At 52.9% G+C, this 21,117-nt stretch overlaps 1 protein-coding gene across 2 annotated transcripts in view; it reads left to right on the top strand.

Moving 5' to 3' along the window:
* LOC106593666 (AP-1 complex subunit sigma-2) overlaps positions 1-21,117 on the top strand; it is a 59,496-nt gene that overhangs the window by 20,550 nt on the left and 17,829 nt on the right. For both annotated transcript variants that reach the window (XM_045687245.1, XM_045687244.1), the window contains exons 3-4: positions 710-818; positions 3,687-3,824. In XM_045687245.1, coding sequence (XP_045543201.1) covers positions 710-818; positions 3,687-3,824 — 247 coding nt within the window. The remainder of the gene's footprint in view (positions 1-709; positions 819-3,686; positions 3,825-21,117) is intronic.

Here is a 21,117-nt window from a genome sequence, read left to right as displayed (position 1 = left end):
TCGACGGACTCGGCTCTGTCCTGTCACCTCCACGGACTCGGCTCTGTCCTGTCACCTCCACGGACTCGGCTCTGTCCTGTCACCTCCACGGACTCGGCTCTGTCCTGTCACCTCCACGGACTCGGCTCTGTCCTGTCACCTCCACGGACTCGGCTCTGTCCTGTCAACTCCACGGACTCGGCTCTGTCCTGTCACCTCCACGGACTCGGCTCTGTCCTGTCACCTCCACGGACTCGGCTCTGTCCTGTCACCTCCACGGACTCGGCTCTGTCCTGTCACCTCCACGGACTCGGCTCTGTCCTGTCACCTCGACGGACGCGGCTCTGTCCTGTCACCTCGACGGACGCGGCTCTGTCCTGTCACCTCGACGGACTCGGCTCTGTCCTGTCACCTCCACGGACTCGGCTCTGTCCTGTCACCTCCACGGACTCGGCTCTGTCCTGTCACCTCGACGGACTCGGCTCTGTCCTGTCACCTCGACGGACTCGGCTCTGTCCTGTCACCTCCACGGACTCGGCTCTGTCCTGTCACCTCCACGGACTCGGCTCTGTCCTGTCACCTCCACGGACTCGGCTCTGTCCTGTCACCTCCACGGACTCGGCTCCAATGTTGTTATTCTGTTTCTGCTGTGCCATGGAGGACCAGGACACCAAGCTGTGTTATTAACAGGCGTGGTGTGTGTGTGTGTGTGTGTGTGTGTGTGTTTCAGGTATGCCAGCCTGTATTTCTGCTGTGCCATAGAGAACCAGGACAACGAGCTGATCACACTAGAGATCATCCACAGATATGTGGAACTACTGGATAAGTACTTTGGCAGTGTACGTATCTATCTACTCCCCTCCCCTCTCCTACTTCCTACTCTTTACTTCCTATTGCCTACTCTTTACTCCCTATTCCCCACTCCCTACTCCCTACTATCTACTCCCCATTCCCTACTTCCTATTCCCTACTCTTTACTCCCTATACCCCATTCCCTACTCCCTACTATCTACTCCCTACTATCTACTCTCTATTCCCTACTATCTACTCTCTATTCCCTACTCTCGACTCTCTTCTCTCTACTCTCTATTCCCTACTCTCTATTCCCTACTCTTTACTCCCTATTCCCCATTCCATACTATCTACTCTCTATTCCCTTCTCTCTACTCTCTATTCCCTATTCCCTACTCTCTATTCCCTTCTCTCTATTCCCTTCTCTCTACTCTCTATTCCCTACTATCTACTCTCTACTCCCTACTATCTACTCTCTACTCCCTACTATCTACTCTCTACTCCCTACTATCTACTCTCTACTCCCTACTATCTACTCTCTATTCCCTATTCCCTACTCTCTATTCCCTACTATCTACTCTCTATTCCCTACTCCCTACTCTCTATTCCTTACTATCTACTCTCTATTCCTTACTATCTACTCTCTATTCCCTACTCCCTACTCTCTATTCCTTACTATCTACTCTCTATTCCCTACTATCTACTCTCTGTTCCCTATTCCCTACTCTCTATTCCCTTCTCTCTACTCTCTATTCCCTACTCTCTATTCCATATTCCCTACTCTCTATTCCCTATTCCCTGCTCTCTATTCCCTACTCTCTATTCCCTACTCTCTATTCCCTATTCTCTATTTCCTATTCCCTACTCTCTACTCCCTATTCCCTACTCTCTATTCTCTATTCCCTACTCTCTACTCTCTATTCCCTATTCCCTATTCCCTACTCTCTACTATCTACTCTCTATTCCCTACTCCCTATACCCTACTTTCTACTCTCTACTCTCTATTCCCTACTCTCTGCTCCCTATTCCCTACTCTCTATTCCCTACTCTCTGCTCTCTATTCCCTTCTCTCTACTCTCTATTCCCTACTCTCTATTCCCTCTCTCTACTCTCTATTCCCTACTCTCTATTCACTACTCTCTACTCTCTATTCCCTACTATCTACTCTCTATTCCCTACTTTCTATTCCCTATTCCCTATTCCCTACTCTCGACTCTCTTCTCTCAATTCTCTATTCCCTACTCTCTATTCCCTACTCTCTACTCCCTATTCCCTACACTCTACTCTCTATTCCCTATTCCCTACTCTCTATTCCCTACTCTCTATTCCCTATTCCCTACTCTCTATTCCCTTCTCTCTACTCTCTATTCCCTACTCTCTACTCTCTATTCCCTATTCCCTACTCCCTATTCCCTACTCTCTACTCCCTATTCCCTACTATCTATTCCCTATTCCCTACTCTCTATTCCCTACTCTCTATTCCCTACTCTCTATTCCCTACTCTCTACTCTCTATTCCCTACTCTCTATTCCCTACTCCCTACTCTCTATTCCCTATTCCCTACTCTCTATTCCCTACTCCCTATTCCCTACTCTCTTCTCTCTATTCCCTATTTCCTACTCCCTATTCCCTACTCTCTACTCCCTACTCTCTACTCCCTATTCCCTACTCTCTATTCCCTATTCCCTACTCTCTATTCCCTACTCTCTATTCTCTACTCTCTATTCCCTACTCTCTATTATCTATTCCCTACTCTACTCTCTATTCCCTACTATCTACTCTCTATTCCCTATTCCCTACTCTCTATTCCCTACTCTCTACTCTCTATTCCCTACTCTCTATTCCCTACTCTCTACTCTCTATTCCCTACTATCTACTCTCTATTCCCTATTCTCTATTCCCTACTCTCTATTCCCTACTCTCTACTCTCTTTTCCCTACTTGAATGTTTAGCAGGACAGGAAAATGCTCCCAATTCATGCACTTATCAAGACAACATACCTGGTCATCCATACTGCCTTTCAGTGGCGTGTATTCATGGTTGCCAAGGGAATCCAGTTTGGATTTGGTTTCACTCCAATCACATCACATCGAGAGCAGTACGTCATTGACAGAAACAACTTGAATTGTTGTGTTGTTGTCATCCGGTGGCTAGCTAGCTAAAACGGGCCCTTTTCCTTAATCATCCATGGATGGGATGTGGACTTGTGGTTGTGCTTCTCCGAACTGGCCAATGATTATAACAGTGATTCTGATCCAACCATTATTTCATCCATTGTTGTGCCCCTGGCCTGAGAGGATGTTAGTTCAACATGTAGCTAGATGCAGAAGGATAATGTTAACTAGCTAACGTTGCCCATGAAAGGAAGTTAGAATAGCGAGTACTGTATGACAGTCATAGACCATTTTTGTCTAGTCCTATCTAGGCCTATCTAGGGTTATCTAGGCCTATCTAGGGTTATCTAGGCCTTATCTAGGCCTATCTTGGGTTATCTAGGCCTATCTTGGGTTATCTAGGCCTATCTTGGGTTATCCAGGCCTATCTTGGGTTATCAAGGCCTATCTAGGGTTATGTTAGTCAACATGTTTCTTCTACACACATTTTTACATTGGACATTTTAGTAATTTAATGGAGGCTCTAATCCAGAGCCAATTTCAGAGTGAGTGCACACGTGTTCGTACTGGTCCCCCGTAGAATAGTGGAGGCAGCTCCAGTAACTTTCCGTACTTCTAAATCAATAGTTGTTCAGTAGTCTGAAAATGTGGGAAACATTACCTTGCTTCACCATGTTGTCATTTTTTATTAAGGTATCTTTGACAAATGGGTACTTTTTCCACCACTGTGTGTGTGTGTGTGTGTGTGTGTGTGTGTGTGTGTGTGTGTGTGGTGTGTGTGTGTGTGTGTGTGTGCTATAGGTTTGTGAGCTGGACATCATATTTAACTTTGAGAAGGCCTACTTCATCCTGGATGAGTTCTTGCTGGGAGGAGAGGCTCAGGACACGTCCAAGAAGAATGTACTAAAGGCTATAGAACAAGCTGACCTACTGCAGGAGGTAAAATACCTCACTGACCCCAAGACAGGGGACCTCTCTAATCTCCGTTAACCCAGACATATCACTCACTCACTCACTCACACACTCACTCACACACTCACTCTCTCTCTCTCCCACTCCTGCCTTTCCTATGCTATGATTTACAGAATGTAGATTTTCAGATCTCTTCCCAAGTACTGTCCATTAACCCTGCAGGAGCCAGACCTCACAGCCTCACTGCTACTCCTCACAGCCTCACTGCTACTCCTCACAGCCTCACTGCTACTCCTCACAGCCGTACTGCTACTCCTCACAGCCGTACTGCTACTCCTCACAGCCGTACTGCTACTCCTCACAGCCTTACTGCTACTCCTCACAGCCGTACTGCTACTCCTCACAGCCGTACAGCTACTCCTCACAGCCTTTCTGCTACTCCTTACTGCTACTCCTCACAGCCGTACTGCTAGTCCTCACAGCCGTACTGCTAGTCCTCACAGCCGTACTGCTACTCCTCACAGCCGTACTGCTACTCCTTACTGCTACTCCTCACAGCCGTACTGCTACCCCTCACAGTGTTTCTGCTACTCCTTACTGCTACTCCTCACAGCCGTACTGCTACTCCTTACTGCTACTCCTCACAGCTACTCATCACAGCCGTACTGCTACTCCTCACAGCTACTCCTCACAGCCGTACTGCTACTCCTCACAGCCGTACTGCTACTCCTCACAGCCTTACTGCTACTCCTCACAGCCGTACTGCTACTCCTCACAGCCTTACTGCTACTCCTCACAGCCGTACTGCTACTCCTCACAGCCGTACTGCTACTCCTCACAGCCGTACAGCTACTCCTCACAGCCGTACTGCTACTCCTCACAGCCGTACTGCTACTCCTCACAGCCGTACTGCTACTCCTCACAGCCTTACTGCTACTCCTCACAGCCGTACTGCTACTCCTCACAGCCGTACTGCTACACCTCACAGCCGTACAGCTACACCTCACAGCCGTACAGCTACACCTCACAGCCGTACAGCTACTCCTCACAGCCGTACTGCTACTCCTCACAGCCTTACTGCTACTCCTCACAGCCGTACTCAAATCAAAATTGAATCAAATCAAATTTATTTATATAGCCCTTTGTACATCAGCTGATATCTCAAAGTGCTGTACAGAAACCCAGCCTAAAACCCCAAACAGCAAGCAATGCATGTGAAAGAAGCACGGTGGCTAGGAAAAACTCCCTAGGAAAAACTCCCTAGAAAGGCCAAAAACCTAGGAAGAAACCTAGAACGGAACCAGGCTATGAGGGGTGGCCAGTCCTCTTCTGGCTGTGCAGGGTGGATATTATAACAGAACATGGTCAAGATGTTAAAATGTTCATAAATGACCAGCATGGTCAAATAATAATAATCATAGTAGTTGTCGAGGATGCAACAAGCACGTCCGGTGAACAGGTCAGGGTTCCATAGCCGCAGGCAGAACAGCTGAAACTGGAGCAGCAGCACGGCCAGGTGGACTGGGGACAGCAAGGAGTCATCATACCAGGTAGTCCTGAGGCATGGTCCTAGGGCTCAGGTCCTCCGAGAGAAAGACAGAAAGAGAGAAAGAGAGAATTAGAGAGAGCATATTTAAATTCACACAGGACACCGGATAAGACAAGAGAAATACTCCAGATGTAACAGACTGACCCTAGCCCCCCGACACATAAACTACTGCAGCATAAATACTGGAGGCTGAGACAGGAAGGATCAGAAGACACTGTGGCCCCATCCGATGATACCCCCGGACAGGGCCAAACAGGCAGGATATAACCCCACCACTTTGCCAAAGCACAGCCCCCACACCACTAGAGGGATGTCTCCAACCACCAACTTACCGTCCTAAGACAAGGCCGAGTATAGCCCACAACGATCTCCGCCATGGCACAACCCAAGGGGGGGGGGGCGCCAACCCAGACAGGAAGACCACGTCAGTGACTCAACCCACTCAAGTAACGCACTCCTCCCATGGACGGCATGGAAGAACACCAGTAAGCCAGTGACTCAGCCCCTGTAAAAGGGTTAGAGGCAGAGAATCCCAGTGGAAAGAGGGGAACCGGCAAGGCAGAGACAGCAAGGGCGGTTCGTTGCTCCAGCCTTTCCGTTCACCTTCACACTCCTGGGCCAGACTATACTTAATCATAGGACCTACTGAAGAGATAAGTCTTCAGTAAAGACTTAAAGGTTGAGACCGAGTCTGCGTCTCTCACATTGGTAGGCAGACCATTCCATAAAAATGGAGCTCTATAGGAGAAAGCCCTACCTCCAGCCGTTTGCTTAGAAATTCTAGGGACAATTAGGAGGCCTGCGTCTTGTGACCGTAGCGTACGTTTACATTTACATTTAAGTCATTTAGCAGACGCTCTTATCCAGAGCGACTTACAAATTGGTGCATTCACCTTATAATATCCAGTGGAACAACCACTTTACAATAGTGCATCTAAATCTTGTACTGCTACTCCTCACAGCCGTACTGCTACTCCTCACAGCTACTCCTCACAGCCGTACTGCTACTCCTCACAGCTGTACTGCTACTCCTCACAGCTACTCCTCACAGCCGTACTGCTACTCCTTACAGCTACTCCTCACAGCTACTCCTCACAGCCGTACTGCTACTCCTCACAGCCGTACTGCTACTCCTCACAGCCTTACGGCTACTCCTCACAGCCGTACTGCTACTCTTCACAGCCGTACTGCTACTCCTCACAGCCTCACTGCTACTCCTCACAGCCTCACTGCTACTCCTCACAGCCTCACTGCTACTCCTCACAGCCTCACTGCTACTCCTCACAGCCGTACTGCTACTCCTCACAGCCGTACTGCTACTCCTCACAGCCGTACAGCTACTCCTCACAGCCGTACTGCTACTCCTCACAGCCGTACTGCTACTCCTCACAGCCGCACTGCTACTCCTCACATCCTTACTGCTACTCCTCACAGCCTTACTGCTACTCCTCACAGCCGTACTGCTACTCCTCACAGCTACTCCTCACAGCCGTACTGCTACTCCTCACAGCTGTACTGCTACACTTCACAGCTACTCCTCACAGCCGTACTGCTACTCTTCACAGCTACTCCTCACAGCCGTACTGCTACACCTCACAGCCGTACTGCTACTCCTCACAGCCTTACTGCTACTCCTCACAGCCTTACTGCTACTCCTCACAGCCTTACTGCTACTCCTCACAGCTGTACTGCTACTCTTCACAGCCGTACTGCTACTCCTCACAGCCTCACTGCTACTCCTCACAGCCTCACTGCTACTCCTCACAGCCTCACTGCTACTCCTCACAGCCTCACTGCTACTCCTCACAGCCGTACTGCTACTCCTCACAGCCGTACTGCTACTCCTCACAGCCGTACTGCTACTCCTCACAGCCGTACTGCTACTCCTCACAGCCGTACTGCTACTCCTCACAGACGTACTGCTACTCCTCACAGCCGTACTGCTACTCCTCACAGCCGTACTGCTACTCCTCACAGCCTCACTGCTACTCCTCACAGCCTCACTGCTACTCCTCACAGCCGTACTGCTACTCCTCACAGGCGTACTGCTACTCCTCACAGCCGTACTGCTACTCCTCACAGCCGTACTGCTACTCCTCACAGCCGTCCTCACAGCCGTACTGCTACTCCTCACAGCTACTCCTCACAGCCGTACTGCTACTCCTCACAGCCGTCCTCACAGCCGTACTGCTACTCCTCACAGCTACTCCTCACAGCAGTACTGCTACACCTTACAGCTACTTCTCACAGCTACTCCTCACAGCCGTACTGCTACTCCTCACAGCCGTACTGCTACTCCTCACAGCTACTCCTCACAGCCTCACTGCTACTCCTTACAGCCGTACTGCTACTCCTCACAGCCGTACTGCTACTCCTCACAGCCGTACTGCTACTCCTCACAGCCGTACTGCTAATCCTCACAGCCGTACTGCTAATCCTCACAGCCGTACTGCTACTCCTCACAGCCGTACTGCTACTCCTCACTGCCGCACTGCTACTCCTCACAGCTACTCCTCACAGCCGTACTGCTACTCCTTACAGCTACTCCTCACAGCTACTCCTCACAGCCGTACTGCTACTCCTCAGAGCCGTACTGCTACTCCTCACAGCCGTACTGCTACTCCTCACAGCCGTACTGCTACTCCTCACAGCCGTACTGCTACTCCTCACAGCCGTACTGCTACTCCTCACAGCCGTACTGCTACTCCTCACAGCCGTACTGCTACTCCTCACAGCCGTACTGCTACTCCTCACAGCTACTCCTCACAGCCATACTGCTACTCCTTACAGCTACTCCTCACAGCTACTCCTCACAGCCGTACTGCTACTCCTCACAGCCGTACTGCTACTCCTCACAGCCGTACAGCTACTCCTCACAGCCGTACTGCTACTCCTCACAGCTACTCCTCACAGCCGTACTGCTACTCCTTACAGCTACTCCTCACAGCTACTCCTCACCGCCGCACTGCTACTCCTCACAGCTATTCCTCACAGCTACTCCTCACAGCCGTACTGCTACTCCTCACAGCTACTCCTCACAGCTACTCATCACAGCCTTACTGCTACACCTCACAGCCGTACTGCTACACCTCACAGCCGTACTGCTACTCCTCACAGCCGTACTGCTACTCCTCACAGCCGTACTGCTACTCCTCACAGCCGTACTGCTACTCCTCACAGCCGTACTGCTACTCCTCACAGCCTTACTGCTACTCCTCACAGCCGTACTTCTACTTCTCACAGCCGTACTGCTACACCTCACAGCCTTACTGCTACACCTCACAGCCGTACTGCTACTCCTCACAGCCGTACTGCTACTCCTCACAGCTACTCCTCACAGCCGTACTGCTACTCCTTACAGCTACTCCTCACAGCTACTCCTCACAGCCGTACTGCTACTCCTCACAGCCGTACTGCTACTCCTCACATCCGCACTGCTACTCCTCACAGCTACTCCTCACAGCCGTACTGCTACTCCTTACAGCTACTCCTCACAGCTACTCCTCACCGCCGCACTGCTACTCCTCACAGCTATTCCTCACAGCTACTCCTCACAGCCGTACTGCTACTCCTCACAGCTACTCCTCACAGCTACTCATCACATCCGTACTGCTACTACTCACAGCCGTACTGCTACTCCTCACAGCCTTACTGCTACTCCTCACAGCCGTACTGCTACTCCTCACAGCCATACTTCTACTTCTCACAGCCTTACTGCTAGACCTCACAGCCGTACTGCTACTCCTCACAGCCGTACTGCTACTCCTCACAGCTACTCCTCACAGCCGTATTGCTACTCCTTACAGCTACTCCTCACTGCTACTCCTCACAGCCGTACTGCTACTCCTCACAGCCGTTCTGCTACTCCTCACAGCCGTACTGCTACTCCTCACAGCTACTCCTCACAGCCGTACTGCTACTCCTTACTGCTACTCCTCACAGCTACTCCTCACAGCCGTACTGCTACTCCTCACAGCTACTCCTCACAGCCGTACTGCTACTCCTTACTGCTACTCCTCACAGCTACTCCTCACAGCCGTACTGCTACTCCTCACAGCCGCACTGCTACTCCTCACAGCTACTCCTCACAGCTACTCCTCACAGCCGTACTGCTACTCCTCACAGCTACTCCTCACATCCGTACTGCTACTCCTCACAGCCGTACTGCTACTCCTCACAGCCTTACTGCTACTCCTCACAGCCTCACTGCTACTCCTCACAGCCGTACTGCTACTCCTCACAGCCGTTCTGCTACTCCTCACAGCTGCTACTCCTCACAGCCGTACTGCTACTCCTCACAGCCGTACTGCTACTCCTCACAGCCGTACTGCTACTCCTCACAGCCGTACTGCTACTCCTCACAGCCGTACTGCTACTCCTCACAGCCGTACTGCTACTCCTCACAGCCTTACTGCTACACCTCACAGCCGTACTGCTACTCCTCACAGCCGAACTGCTACTCCTCACAGCTACTCCTCACAGCCGTACTGCTACTCCTCACAGCCGTACTGCTACTCCTCACAGCCGCACTGCTACTCCTCACAGCTACTCCTCACAGCCGTACTGCTACTCCTTACAGCTACTCCTCACAGCTACTCCTCACAGCCGCACTACTACTCCTCACAGCTACTCCTCACAGCTACTCATCACATCCGTACTGCTACTCCTCACAGCCTTACTGCTACTCCTCACAGCCGTACTGCTACTCCTCACAGCCGTACTGCTACTTCTCACAGCCGTACTGCTACTTCTCACAGCCTTATTGCTAGACCTCACAGCCGTACTGCTACTCCTCACAGCCGTGCTGCTACTCCTCACAGCTACTCCTCACAGCCGTACTGCTACTCCTTACAGCTACTCCTCACAGCTACTCCTCACAGCCGTACTGCTACTCCTCACAGCCGTACTGCTACTCCTCACAGCCGTTTGCTACTCCTCACAGATACTCCTCACAGCCGTACTGCTACTCCTTACAGCTACTCCTCACAGCTACTCCTCACAGCCGCACTGCTACTCCTCACAGCTATTCCTCACAGCTACTCCTCACAGCCGCACTGCTACTCCTCACAGCTACTCCTCACAGCCGTACTGCTACTCCTCACAGCTACTCCTCACAGCCGTACTGCTATTCCTTACAGCTACTCCTCACAGCTACTCCTCACAGCCGCACTACTATCTCACAGCTACTCCTCACAGCTACTCCTCACAGCTACTCCTCACAGCTACTCCTCACAGCTACTCATCACAGCCGTACTGCTACTCCTCACAGCTACTCCTCACAGCTACTCATCACATCCGTGCTGCTACTCCTCACAGCCTTACTGCTACTCCTCACAGCCTTACTGCTACTCCTCACAGCCGTACTGCTACTCCTCACAGCCATACTGCTACTTCTCACAGCCGTACTGCTACTTCTCACAGCCTTACTGCTAGACCTCACAGCCGTACTGCTACTCCTCACAGCCGTACTGCTACTCCTCACAGCTACTCCTCACAGCCGTACTGCTACTCCTTACAGCTACTCCTCACAGCTACTCCTCACAGCCGTACTGCTACTCCTCACAGCCGTACTGCTACTCCTCACAGCCGTGCTACCACAGCGACTCCTCACAGCCGTACTGCTACTCCTTACAGCTACTCCTCACAGCTACTCCTCACAGCCGTACTGCTACTCCTCACAGCTACTCCTCACTGCTACTCCTCACAGCTGCACTGCTACTCCTCACAGCCAGCTACTCCTCACAGCCGTACTGCTACACCTCACAGCTGCTCCTCACAGCTACTCCTCACAGCCGTACAGCTACTCCTCACAGCTACGTCACAGCTACTCCTCACAGCCGTACTGCTACTCCTCACAGCCGTACTGCTACTCCTCACAGCCGTACAGCTACTCCTCACAGCCGTACTGCTACTCCTCACAGCTACTCCTCACAGCCGTACTGCTACTCCTCACAGCTACTCCTCACAGCCGTACTGCTACTCCTTACAGCTACTCCTCACAGCTACTCCTCACCGCCGTACTGCTACTCCTCACAGCCATTCCTCACAGCTACTCCTCACAGCCGTACTGCTACTTCTCACAGCCGTGCTGCTACTCCTCACAGCCTTACTGCTACACCTCACAGCCGTACTGCTACTCCTCACAGCCGAACTGCTACTCCTCACAGCTACTCCTCACAGCCGTACTGCTACTCCTCACAGCCGTACTGCTACTCCTCACAGCCGCACTGCTACTCCTCACAGCTACTCCTCACAGCCGTACTGCTACTCCTTACAGCTACTCCTCACAGCTACTCCTCACAGCCGTACTGCTACTCCTCACAGCTACTCCTCACAGCTACTCATCACATCCGTACTGCTACTCCTCACAGCCTTACTGCTACTCCTCACAGCCGTACTGCTACTCCTCACAGCCGTACTGCTACTTCTCACAGCCGTACTGCTACTTCTCACAGCCTTATTGCTAGACCTCACAGCCGTACTGCTACTCCTCACAGCCGTACTGCTACTCCTCACAGCTACTCCTCACAGCCGTACTGCTACTCCTTACAGCTACTCCTCACAGCTACTCCTCACAGCCGTACTGCTACTCCTCACAGCCGTACTGCTACTCCTCACAGCCGTACTGCTACTCCTCACAGATACTCCTCACAGCCGTACTGCTACTCCTTACAGCTACTCCTCACAGCTACTCCTCACAGCCGCACTGCTACTCCTCACAGCTATTCCTCACAGCTACTCCTCACAGCCGCACTGCTACTCCTCACAGCTACTCCTCACAGCCGTACTGCTACTCCTCACAGCTACTCCTCACAGCCGTACTGCTATTCCTTACAGCTACTCCTCACAGCTACTCCTCACAGCCGCACTACTACTCCTCACAGCTACTCCTCACAGCTACTCATCACAGCCGTACTGCTACTCCTCACAGCTACTCCTCACAGCTACTCCTCACAGCTACTCATCACAGCCGTACTGCTACTCCTCACAGCTACTCCTCACAGCTACTCATCACATCCGTACTGCTACTCCTCACAGCCTTACTGCTACTCCTCACAGCCTTACTGCTACTCCTCACAGCCGTACTGCAACTCCTCACAGCCATACTGCTACTTCTCACAGCCGTACTGCTACTTCTCACAGCCTTACTGCTAGACCTCACAGCCGTTACTGCTACTCCTCACAGCCGTGCTGCTACCTCCTCACAGCTACTCCTCACAGCCGTACTGCTACTCCTTACAGCTACTCCTCACAGCTACTCCTCACAGCCGTACTGCTACTCCTCACAGCCGTACTGCTACTCCTCACAGCCGTACTGCTACTCCTCACAGCGACTCCTCACAGCCGTCTGCTACTCCTTACAGCTACTCCTCACAGCTACTCCTCACAGCCGCACTGCTACTCCTCACAGCTACTCCTCACAGCTACTCCTCACAGCTGCACTGCAACTCCTCACAGCTACTCCTCACAGCCGTACTGCTACTCCTTACAGCTACTCCTCACAGCTACTCCTCACAGCCGCACTGCTACTCCTCACAGCTACTCCTCACAGCTACTCCTCACAGCCGTACTGCTACTCCTCACAGCCGTACTGCTACTCCTCACAGCCGTACAGCTACTCCTCACAGCCGTACTGCTACTCCTCACAGCTACTCCTCACAGCCGTACTGCTACTCCTTACAGCTACTCCTCACAGCTACTCCTCACCGCCGCACTGCTACTCCTCACAGCTATTCCTCACAGCTACTCCTCACAGCCGTACTGCTACTCCTCACAGCTACTCCTCACAGCTACTCATCACAGCCTTACTGCTACACCTCACAGCCGTACTGCTACACCTCACAGCCGTACTGCTACTCCTCACAGCCGTACTGCTACTCCTCACAGCCGTACTGCTACTCCTCACAGCCGTACTGCTACTCCTCACAGCCTTACTGCTACTCCTCACAGCCTTACTGCTACTCCTCACAGCCGTACTTCTACTTCTCACAGCCGTACTGCTACACCTCACAGCCTTACTGCTACACCTCACAGCCGTACTGCTCCTCCTCACAGCCGTACTGCTACTCCTCACAGCTACTCATCACAGCCTTACTGCTACACCTCACAGCCGTACTGCTACACCTCACAGCCGTACTGCTACTCCTCACAGCCGTACTGCTACTCCTCACAGCCGTACTGCTACTCCTCACAGCCGTACTGCTACTCCTCACAGCCTTACTGCTACTCCTCACAGCCTTACTGCTACTCCTCACAGCCGTACTTCTACTTCTCACAGCCGTACTGCTACACCTCACAGCCTTACTGCTACTCCGCACTGCCGTACTGCTACTCCTCACAGCCGTACTGCTACTCCTCACATCCGCACTGCTACTCCTCACAGCTACTCCTCACAGCCGTACTGCTACTCCTTACAGCTACTCCTCACAGCTACTCCTCACCGCCGCACTGCTACTCCTCACAGCTATTCCTCACAGCTACTCCTCACAGCCGTACTGCTACTCCTCACAGCTACTCCTCACAGCTACTCATCACATCCGTTACTGCTACTACTCACAGCCGTACTGCTACTCCTCACCCTTACTGCTACTCCTCACAGCCGTACTGCTACTCCTCACAGCCATACTTCTACTTCTCACAGCCTTACTGCTAGACCTCACAGCCGTACTGCTACTCCTCACAGCCGTACTGCTACTCCTCACAGCTACTCCTCACAGCCGTATTGCTACTCCTTACAGCTACTCCTCACTGCTACTCCTCACAGCCGTACTGCTACTCCTCACAGCCGTACTGCTACTCCTCACAGCCGTACTGCTACTCCTCACAGCTACTCCTCACAGCCGTACTGCTACTCCTTACTGCTACTCCTCACAGCTACTCCTCACAGCCGTACTGCTACTCCTCACAGCTACTCCTCACAGCCGTACTGCTACTCCTCACAGCTACTCCTCACAGCCGTACTGCTACTCCTCACAGCTACTCCTCACAGCCGTACTGCTACTCCTTACAGCTACTCCTCACAGCTACTCCTCACCGCCGCACTGCTACTCCTCACAGCTATTCCTCACAGCTACTCCTCACAGCCGTACTGCTACTTCTCACAGCCGTACTGCTACTCCTCACAGCCTTACTGCTACACCTCACAGCCGTACTGCTACTCCTCACAGCCGAACTGCTACTCCTCACAGCTACTCCTCACAGCCGTACTGCTACTCCTCACAGCCGTACTGCTACTCCTCACAGCCGCACTGCTACTCCTCACAGCTACTCCTCACAGCCGTACTGCTACTCCTTACAGCTACTCCTACAGCTACTCCTCACAGCCGCACTTCTACTCCTCACAGCTACTCCTCACAGCTACTCATCACATCCGTACTGCTACTCCTCACAGCCTTACTGCTACTCCTCACAGCCGTACTGCTACTCCTCACAGCCGTACTGCTACTTCTCACAGCCGTACTGCTACTTCTCACAGCCTTATTGCTAGACCTCACAGCCGTACTGCTACTCCTCACAGCCGTACTGCTACTCCTCACAGCTACTCCTCACAGCCGTACTGCTACTCCTTACAGCTACTCCTCACAGCTACTCCTCACAGCCGTACTGCTACTCCTCACAGCCGTACTGCTACTCCTCACAGCCGTATGCTACTCCTCACAGATACTCCTCACAGCCGTTACTGCTACTCCTTACAGCTACTCCTCACAGCTACTCCTCACAGCCGCACTGCTACTCCTCACAGCTATTCCTCACAGCTACTCCTCACAGCCGCACTGCTACTCCTCACAGCTACTCCTCACAGCCGTACTGCTACTCCTCACAGCTACTCCTCACAGCCGTACTGCTATTCCTTACAGCTACTCCTCACAGCTACTCCTCACAGCCGCACTACTACTCCTCACAGCTACTCCTCACAGCTACTCATCACATCCGTACTGCTACTCCTCACAGCTACTCCTCACAGCTACTCCTCACAGCTACTCATCACAGCCGTACTGCTACTCCTCACAGCTACTCCTCACAGCTACTCATCACATCCGTACTGCTACTCCTCACAGCCTTACTGCTACTCCTCACAGCCGTACTGCTACTCCTCACAGCCGTACTGCTACTCCTCACAGCCGTACTGCTACTTCTCACAGCCGTACTGCTACTTCTCACAGCCTTACTGCTAGACCTCACAGCCGTACTGCTACTCCTCACAGCCGTACTGCTACTCCTCACAGCTACTCCTCACAGCCGTACTGCTACTCCTTACAGCTACTCCTCACAGCTACTCCTCACAGCCGTACTGCTACTCCTCACAGCCGTACTGCTACTCCTCACAGCCGTACTGCTACTCCTCACAGCGACTCCTCACAGCCGTACTGCTACTCCTTACAGCTACTCCTCACAGCTACTCCTCACAGCCGCACTGCTACTCCTCACAGCTACTCCTCACAGCTACTCCTCACAGCTGCACTGCAACTCCTCACAGCTACTCCTCACAGCCGTACTGCTACTCCTTACAGCTACTCCTCACAGCTACTCCTCACAGCCGCACTGCTACTCCTCACAGCTACTCCTCACAGCTACTCCTCACAGCCGTACTGCTACTCCTCACAGCCGTACTGCTACTCCTCACAGCCGTGCAGCTACTCCTCACAGCCGTACTGCTACTCCTCACAGCCGTACTGCTACTCCTCACAGCTACTCCTCACAGCCGTACTGCTACTCCTTACAGCTACTCCTCACAGCTACTCCTCACCGCCGCACTGCTACTCCTCACAGCTATTCCTCACAGCTACTCCTCACAGCCGTACTGCTACTTCTCACAGCCGTACTGCTACTCCTCACAGCCTTACTGCTACACCTCACAGCCGTATGCTGCTACTCCTCACAGCCGAACTGCTACTCCTCACAGCTACTCCTCACAGCCGTACTGCTACTCCTCACAGCCGTACTGCTACTCCTCACAGCCGCACTGCTACTCCTCACAGCTACTCCTCACAGCCGTACTGCTACTCCTTACAGCTACTCCTCACAGCTACTCCTCACAGCCGCACTACTACTCCTCACAGCTACTCCTCACAGCTACTCATCACATCCGTACTGCTACTCCTCACAGCCTTACTGCTACTCCTCACAGCCGTACTGCTACTCCTCACAGCCGTACTGCTACTTCTCACAGCCGATGCTGCTACTTCTCACAGCCTTATTGCTAGACCTCACAGCCGTACTGCTACTCCTCACAGCCGTACTGCTACTCCTCACAGCTACTCCTCACAGCCGTACTGCTACTCCTTACAGCTACTCCTCACAGCTACTCCTCACAGCCGTACTGCTACTCCTCACAGCCGTACTGCTACTCCTCACAGCCGTATTGCTACTCCTCACAGATACTCCTCACAGCCGTACTGCTACTCCTTACAGCTACTCCTCACAGCTACTCCTCACAGCCGCACTGCTACTCCTCACAGCTATTCCTCACAGCTACTCCTCACAGCCGCACTGCTACTCCTCACAGCTACTCCTCACAGCCGTACTGCTACTCCTCACAGCTACTCCTCACAGCCGTACTGCTATTCCTTACAGCTACTCCTCACAGCTACTCCTCACAGCCGCACTACTACTCCTCACAGCTACTCCTCACAGCTACTCATCACATCCGTACTGCTACTCCTCACAGCTACTCCTCACAGCTACTCCTCACAGCTACTCATCACAGCCGTACTGCTACTCCTCACAGCTACTCCTCACATCTACTCATCACATCCGTACTGCTACTCCTCACAGCTACTCCTCACAGCTACTCCTCACAGCTACTCATCACAGCCGTACTGCTACTCCTCACAGCTACTCCTCACAGCCGTACTGCTACTCCTCACAGCCGTACTGCTACTCCTCACAGCGTACTGCTACTCTGCTACTCCTCACAGCCGCTACTGCTACTCCTTACTGCTACTCCTCACAGCCGTACTGCTACTCCTCACAGCTACTCCTCACAGCCGTACTGCTACTCCTCACAGCTACTCCTCACAGCCGTACTGCTACTCCTCACAGCTACTCCTCACAGCCGTACTGCTACTCCTTACAGCTACTCCTCACAGCTACTCCTCACAGCCGCACTGCTACTCCTCACAGCTATTCCTCACAGCTACTCCTCACAGCCGTACTGCTACTTCTCACAGCCGTACTGCTACTCCTCACAGCCTTACTGCTACACCTCACAGCCGTACTGCTACTCCTCACAGCCGAACTGCTACTCCTCACAGCTACTCCTCACAGCCGTACTGCTACTCCTCACAGCCGTTACTGCTACTCCTCACAGCCGCACTGCTACTCCTCACAGCTACTCCTCACAGCCGTACTGCTACTCCTTACAGCTACTCCTCACAGCTACTCCTCACAGCCGCACTACTACTCCTCACAGCTACTCCTCACAGCTACTCATCACATCCGTACTGCTACTCCTCACAGCCTTACTGCTACTCCTCACAGCCGTACTGCTACTCCTCACAGCCGTACTGCTACTTCTCACAGCCGTACTGCTACTTCTCACAGCCTTATTGCTAGACCTCACAGCCGTACTGCTACTCCTCACAGCCGTACTGCTACTCCTCACAGCTACTCCTCACAGCCGTACTGCTACTCCTTACAGCTACTCCTCACAGCTACTCCTCACAGCCGTACTGCTACTCCTCACAGCCGTACTGCTACTCCTCACAGCCGATATTGCTACTCCTCACAGATACTCCTCACAGCCGTACTGCTACTCCTTACAGCTACTCCTCACAGCTACTCCTCACAGCCGCACTGCTACTCCTCACAGCTATTCCTCACAGCTACTCCTCACAGCCGCACTGCTACTCCTCACAGCTACTCCTCACAGCCGTACTGCTACTCCTCACAGCTACTCCTCACAGCCGTACTGCTATTCCTTACAGCTACTCCTCACAGCTACTCCTCACAGCCGCACTACTACTCCTCACAGCTACTCCTCACAGCTACTCATCACATCCGTACTGCTACTCCTCACAGCTACTCCTCACAGCTACTCCTCACAGCTACTCATCACAGCCGTACTGCTACTCCTCACAGCTACTCCTCACAGCTACTCATCACATCCGTACTGCTACTCCTCACAGCCTTACTGCTACTCCTCACAGCCTTACTGCTACTCCTCACAGCCGTACTGCTACTCCTCACAGCCATACTGCTACTTCTCACAGCCGTTACTGCTACTTCTCACAGCCTTACTGCTAGACCTCACAGCCGTACTGCTACTCCTCACAGCCGTACTGCTACTCCTCACAGCTACTCCTCACAGCCGTACTGCTACTCCTTACAGCTACTCCTCACAGCTACTCCTCACAGCCGTACTGCTACTCCTCACAGCCGTACTGCTACTCCTCACAGCCGTACTGCTACTCCTCACAGCGACTCCTCACAGCCGTACTGCTACTCCTTACAGCTACTCCTCACAGCTACTCCTCACAGCCGCACTGCTACTCCTCACAGCTACTCCTCACAGCTACTCCTCACAGCTGCACTGCAACTCCTCACAGCTACTCCTCACAGCCGTACTGCTACTCCTTACAGCTACTCCTCACAGCTACTCCTCACAGCCGCACTGCTACTCCTCACAGCTACTCCTCACAGCTACTCCTCACAGCCGTACTGCTACTCCTCACAGCCGTACTGCTACTCCTCACAGCCGTACAGCTACTCCTCACAGCCGTACTGCTACTCCTCACAGCTACTCCTCACAGCCGTACTGCTACTCCTCACAGCTACTCCTCACAGCCGTACTGCTACTCCTTACAGCTACTCCTCACAGCTACTCCTCACCGCCGCACTGCTACTCCTCACAGCTATTCCTCACAGCTACTCCTCACAGCCGTACTGCTACTTCTCACAGCCGTACTGCTACTCCTCACAGCCTTACTGCTACACCTCACAGCCGTACTGCTACACCTCACAGCCGAACTGCTACTCCTCACAGCTACTCCTCACAGCCGTACTGCTACTCCTCACAGCCGTACTGCTACTCCTCACAGCCGCACTGCTACTCCTCACAGCTACTCCTCACAGCCGTACTGCTACTCCTTACAGCTACTCCTACAGCTACTCCTCACAGCCGCACTACTACTCCTCACAGCTACTCCTCACAGCTACTCATCACAGCCGTACTGCTACTCCTCACAGCCTTACTGCTACTCCTCACAGCCGTACTGCTACTCCTCACAGCCGTGCTGCTACTTCTCACAGCCGTACTGCTACTTCTCACAGCCTTATTGCTAGACCTCACAGCCGTACTGCTACTCCTCACAGCCGTGCTGCTACTCCTCACAGCTACTCCTCACAGCCGTACTGCTACTCCTTACAGCTACTCCTCACAGCTACTCCTCACAGCCGTACTGCTACTCCTCACAGCCGTACTGCTACTCCTCACAGCCGTACTGCTACTCCTCACAGATACTCCTCACAGCCGTACTGCTACTCCTTACAGCTACTCCTCACAGCTACTCCTCACAGCCGCACTGCTACTCCTCACAGCTATTCCTCACAGCTACTCCTCACAGCCGCACTGCTACTCCTCACAGCTACTCCTCACAGCCGTACTGCTACTCCTCACAGCTACTCCTCACAGCCGTACTGCTATTCCTTACAGCTACTCCTCACAGCTACTCCTCACAGCCGCACTACTACTCCTCACAGCTACTCCTCACAGCTACTCATCACATCCGTACTGCTACTCCTCACAGCTACTCCTCACAGCTACTCCTCACAGCTACTCATCACAGCCGTACTGCTACTCCTCACAGCTACTCCTCACAGCTACTCATCACATCCGTACTGCTACTCCTCACAGCCTTACTGCTACTCCTCACAGCCTTACTGCTACTCCTCACAGCCGTACTGCTACTCCTCACAGCCATACTGCTACTTCTCACAGCCGTACTGCTACTTCTCACAGCCTTACTGCTAGACCTCACAGCCGTACTGCTACTCCTCACAGCCGTACTGCTACTCCTCACAGCTACTCCTCACAGCCGTACTGCTACTCCTTACAGCTACTCCTCACAGCTACTCCTCACAGCCGTACTGCTACTCCTCACAGCCGTACTGCTACTCCTCACAGCCGTACTGCTACTCCTCACAGCGACTCCTCACAGCCGTACTGCTACTCCTTACAGCTACTCCTCACAGCTACTCCTCACAGCCGCACTGCTACTCCTCACAGCTACTCCTCACAGCTACTCCTCACAGCTGCACTGCAACTCCTCACAGCTACTCCTCACAGCCGTACTGCTACTCCTTACAGCTACTCCTCACAGCTACTCCTCACAGCCGCACTGCTACTCCTCACAGCTACTCCTCACAGCTACTCCTCACAGCCGTACTGCTACTCCTCACAGCCGTACTGCTACTCCTCACAGCCGTACAGCTACTCCTCACAGCCGTACTGCTACTCCTCACAGCTACTCCTCACAGCCGTACTGCTACTCCTTACAGCTACTCCTCACAGCTACTCCTCACCGCCGCACTGCTACTCCTCACAGCTATTCCTCACAGCTACTCCTCACAGCCGTACTGCTACTCCTCACAGCTACTCCTCACAGCTACTCATCACAGCCTTACTGCTACACCTCACAGCCGTACTGCTACACCTCACAGCCGTACTGCTACTCCTCACAGCCGTACTGCTACTCCTCACAGCCGTACTGCTACTCCTCACAGCCGTACTGCTACTCCTCACAGCCTTACTGCTACTCCTCACAGCCTTAC

Source organism: Salmo salar, chromosome ssa10 (assembly GCF_905237065.1).
Source record: "Salmo salar chromosome ssa10, Ssal_v3.1, whole genome shotgun sequence".
Classification (NCBI taxonomy): Eukaryota; Metazoa; Chordata; class Actinopteri; order Salmoniformes; family Salmonidae; genus Salmo; species Salmo salar.
The sequence above is the reverse complement of the archived record's forward strand: the minus strand, read 5'-3'. Positions and strand labels throughout refer to the sequence as shown.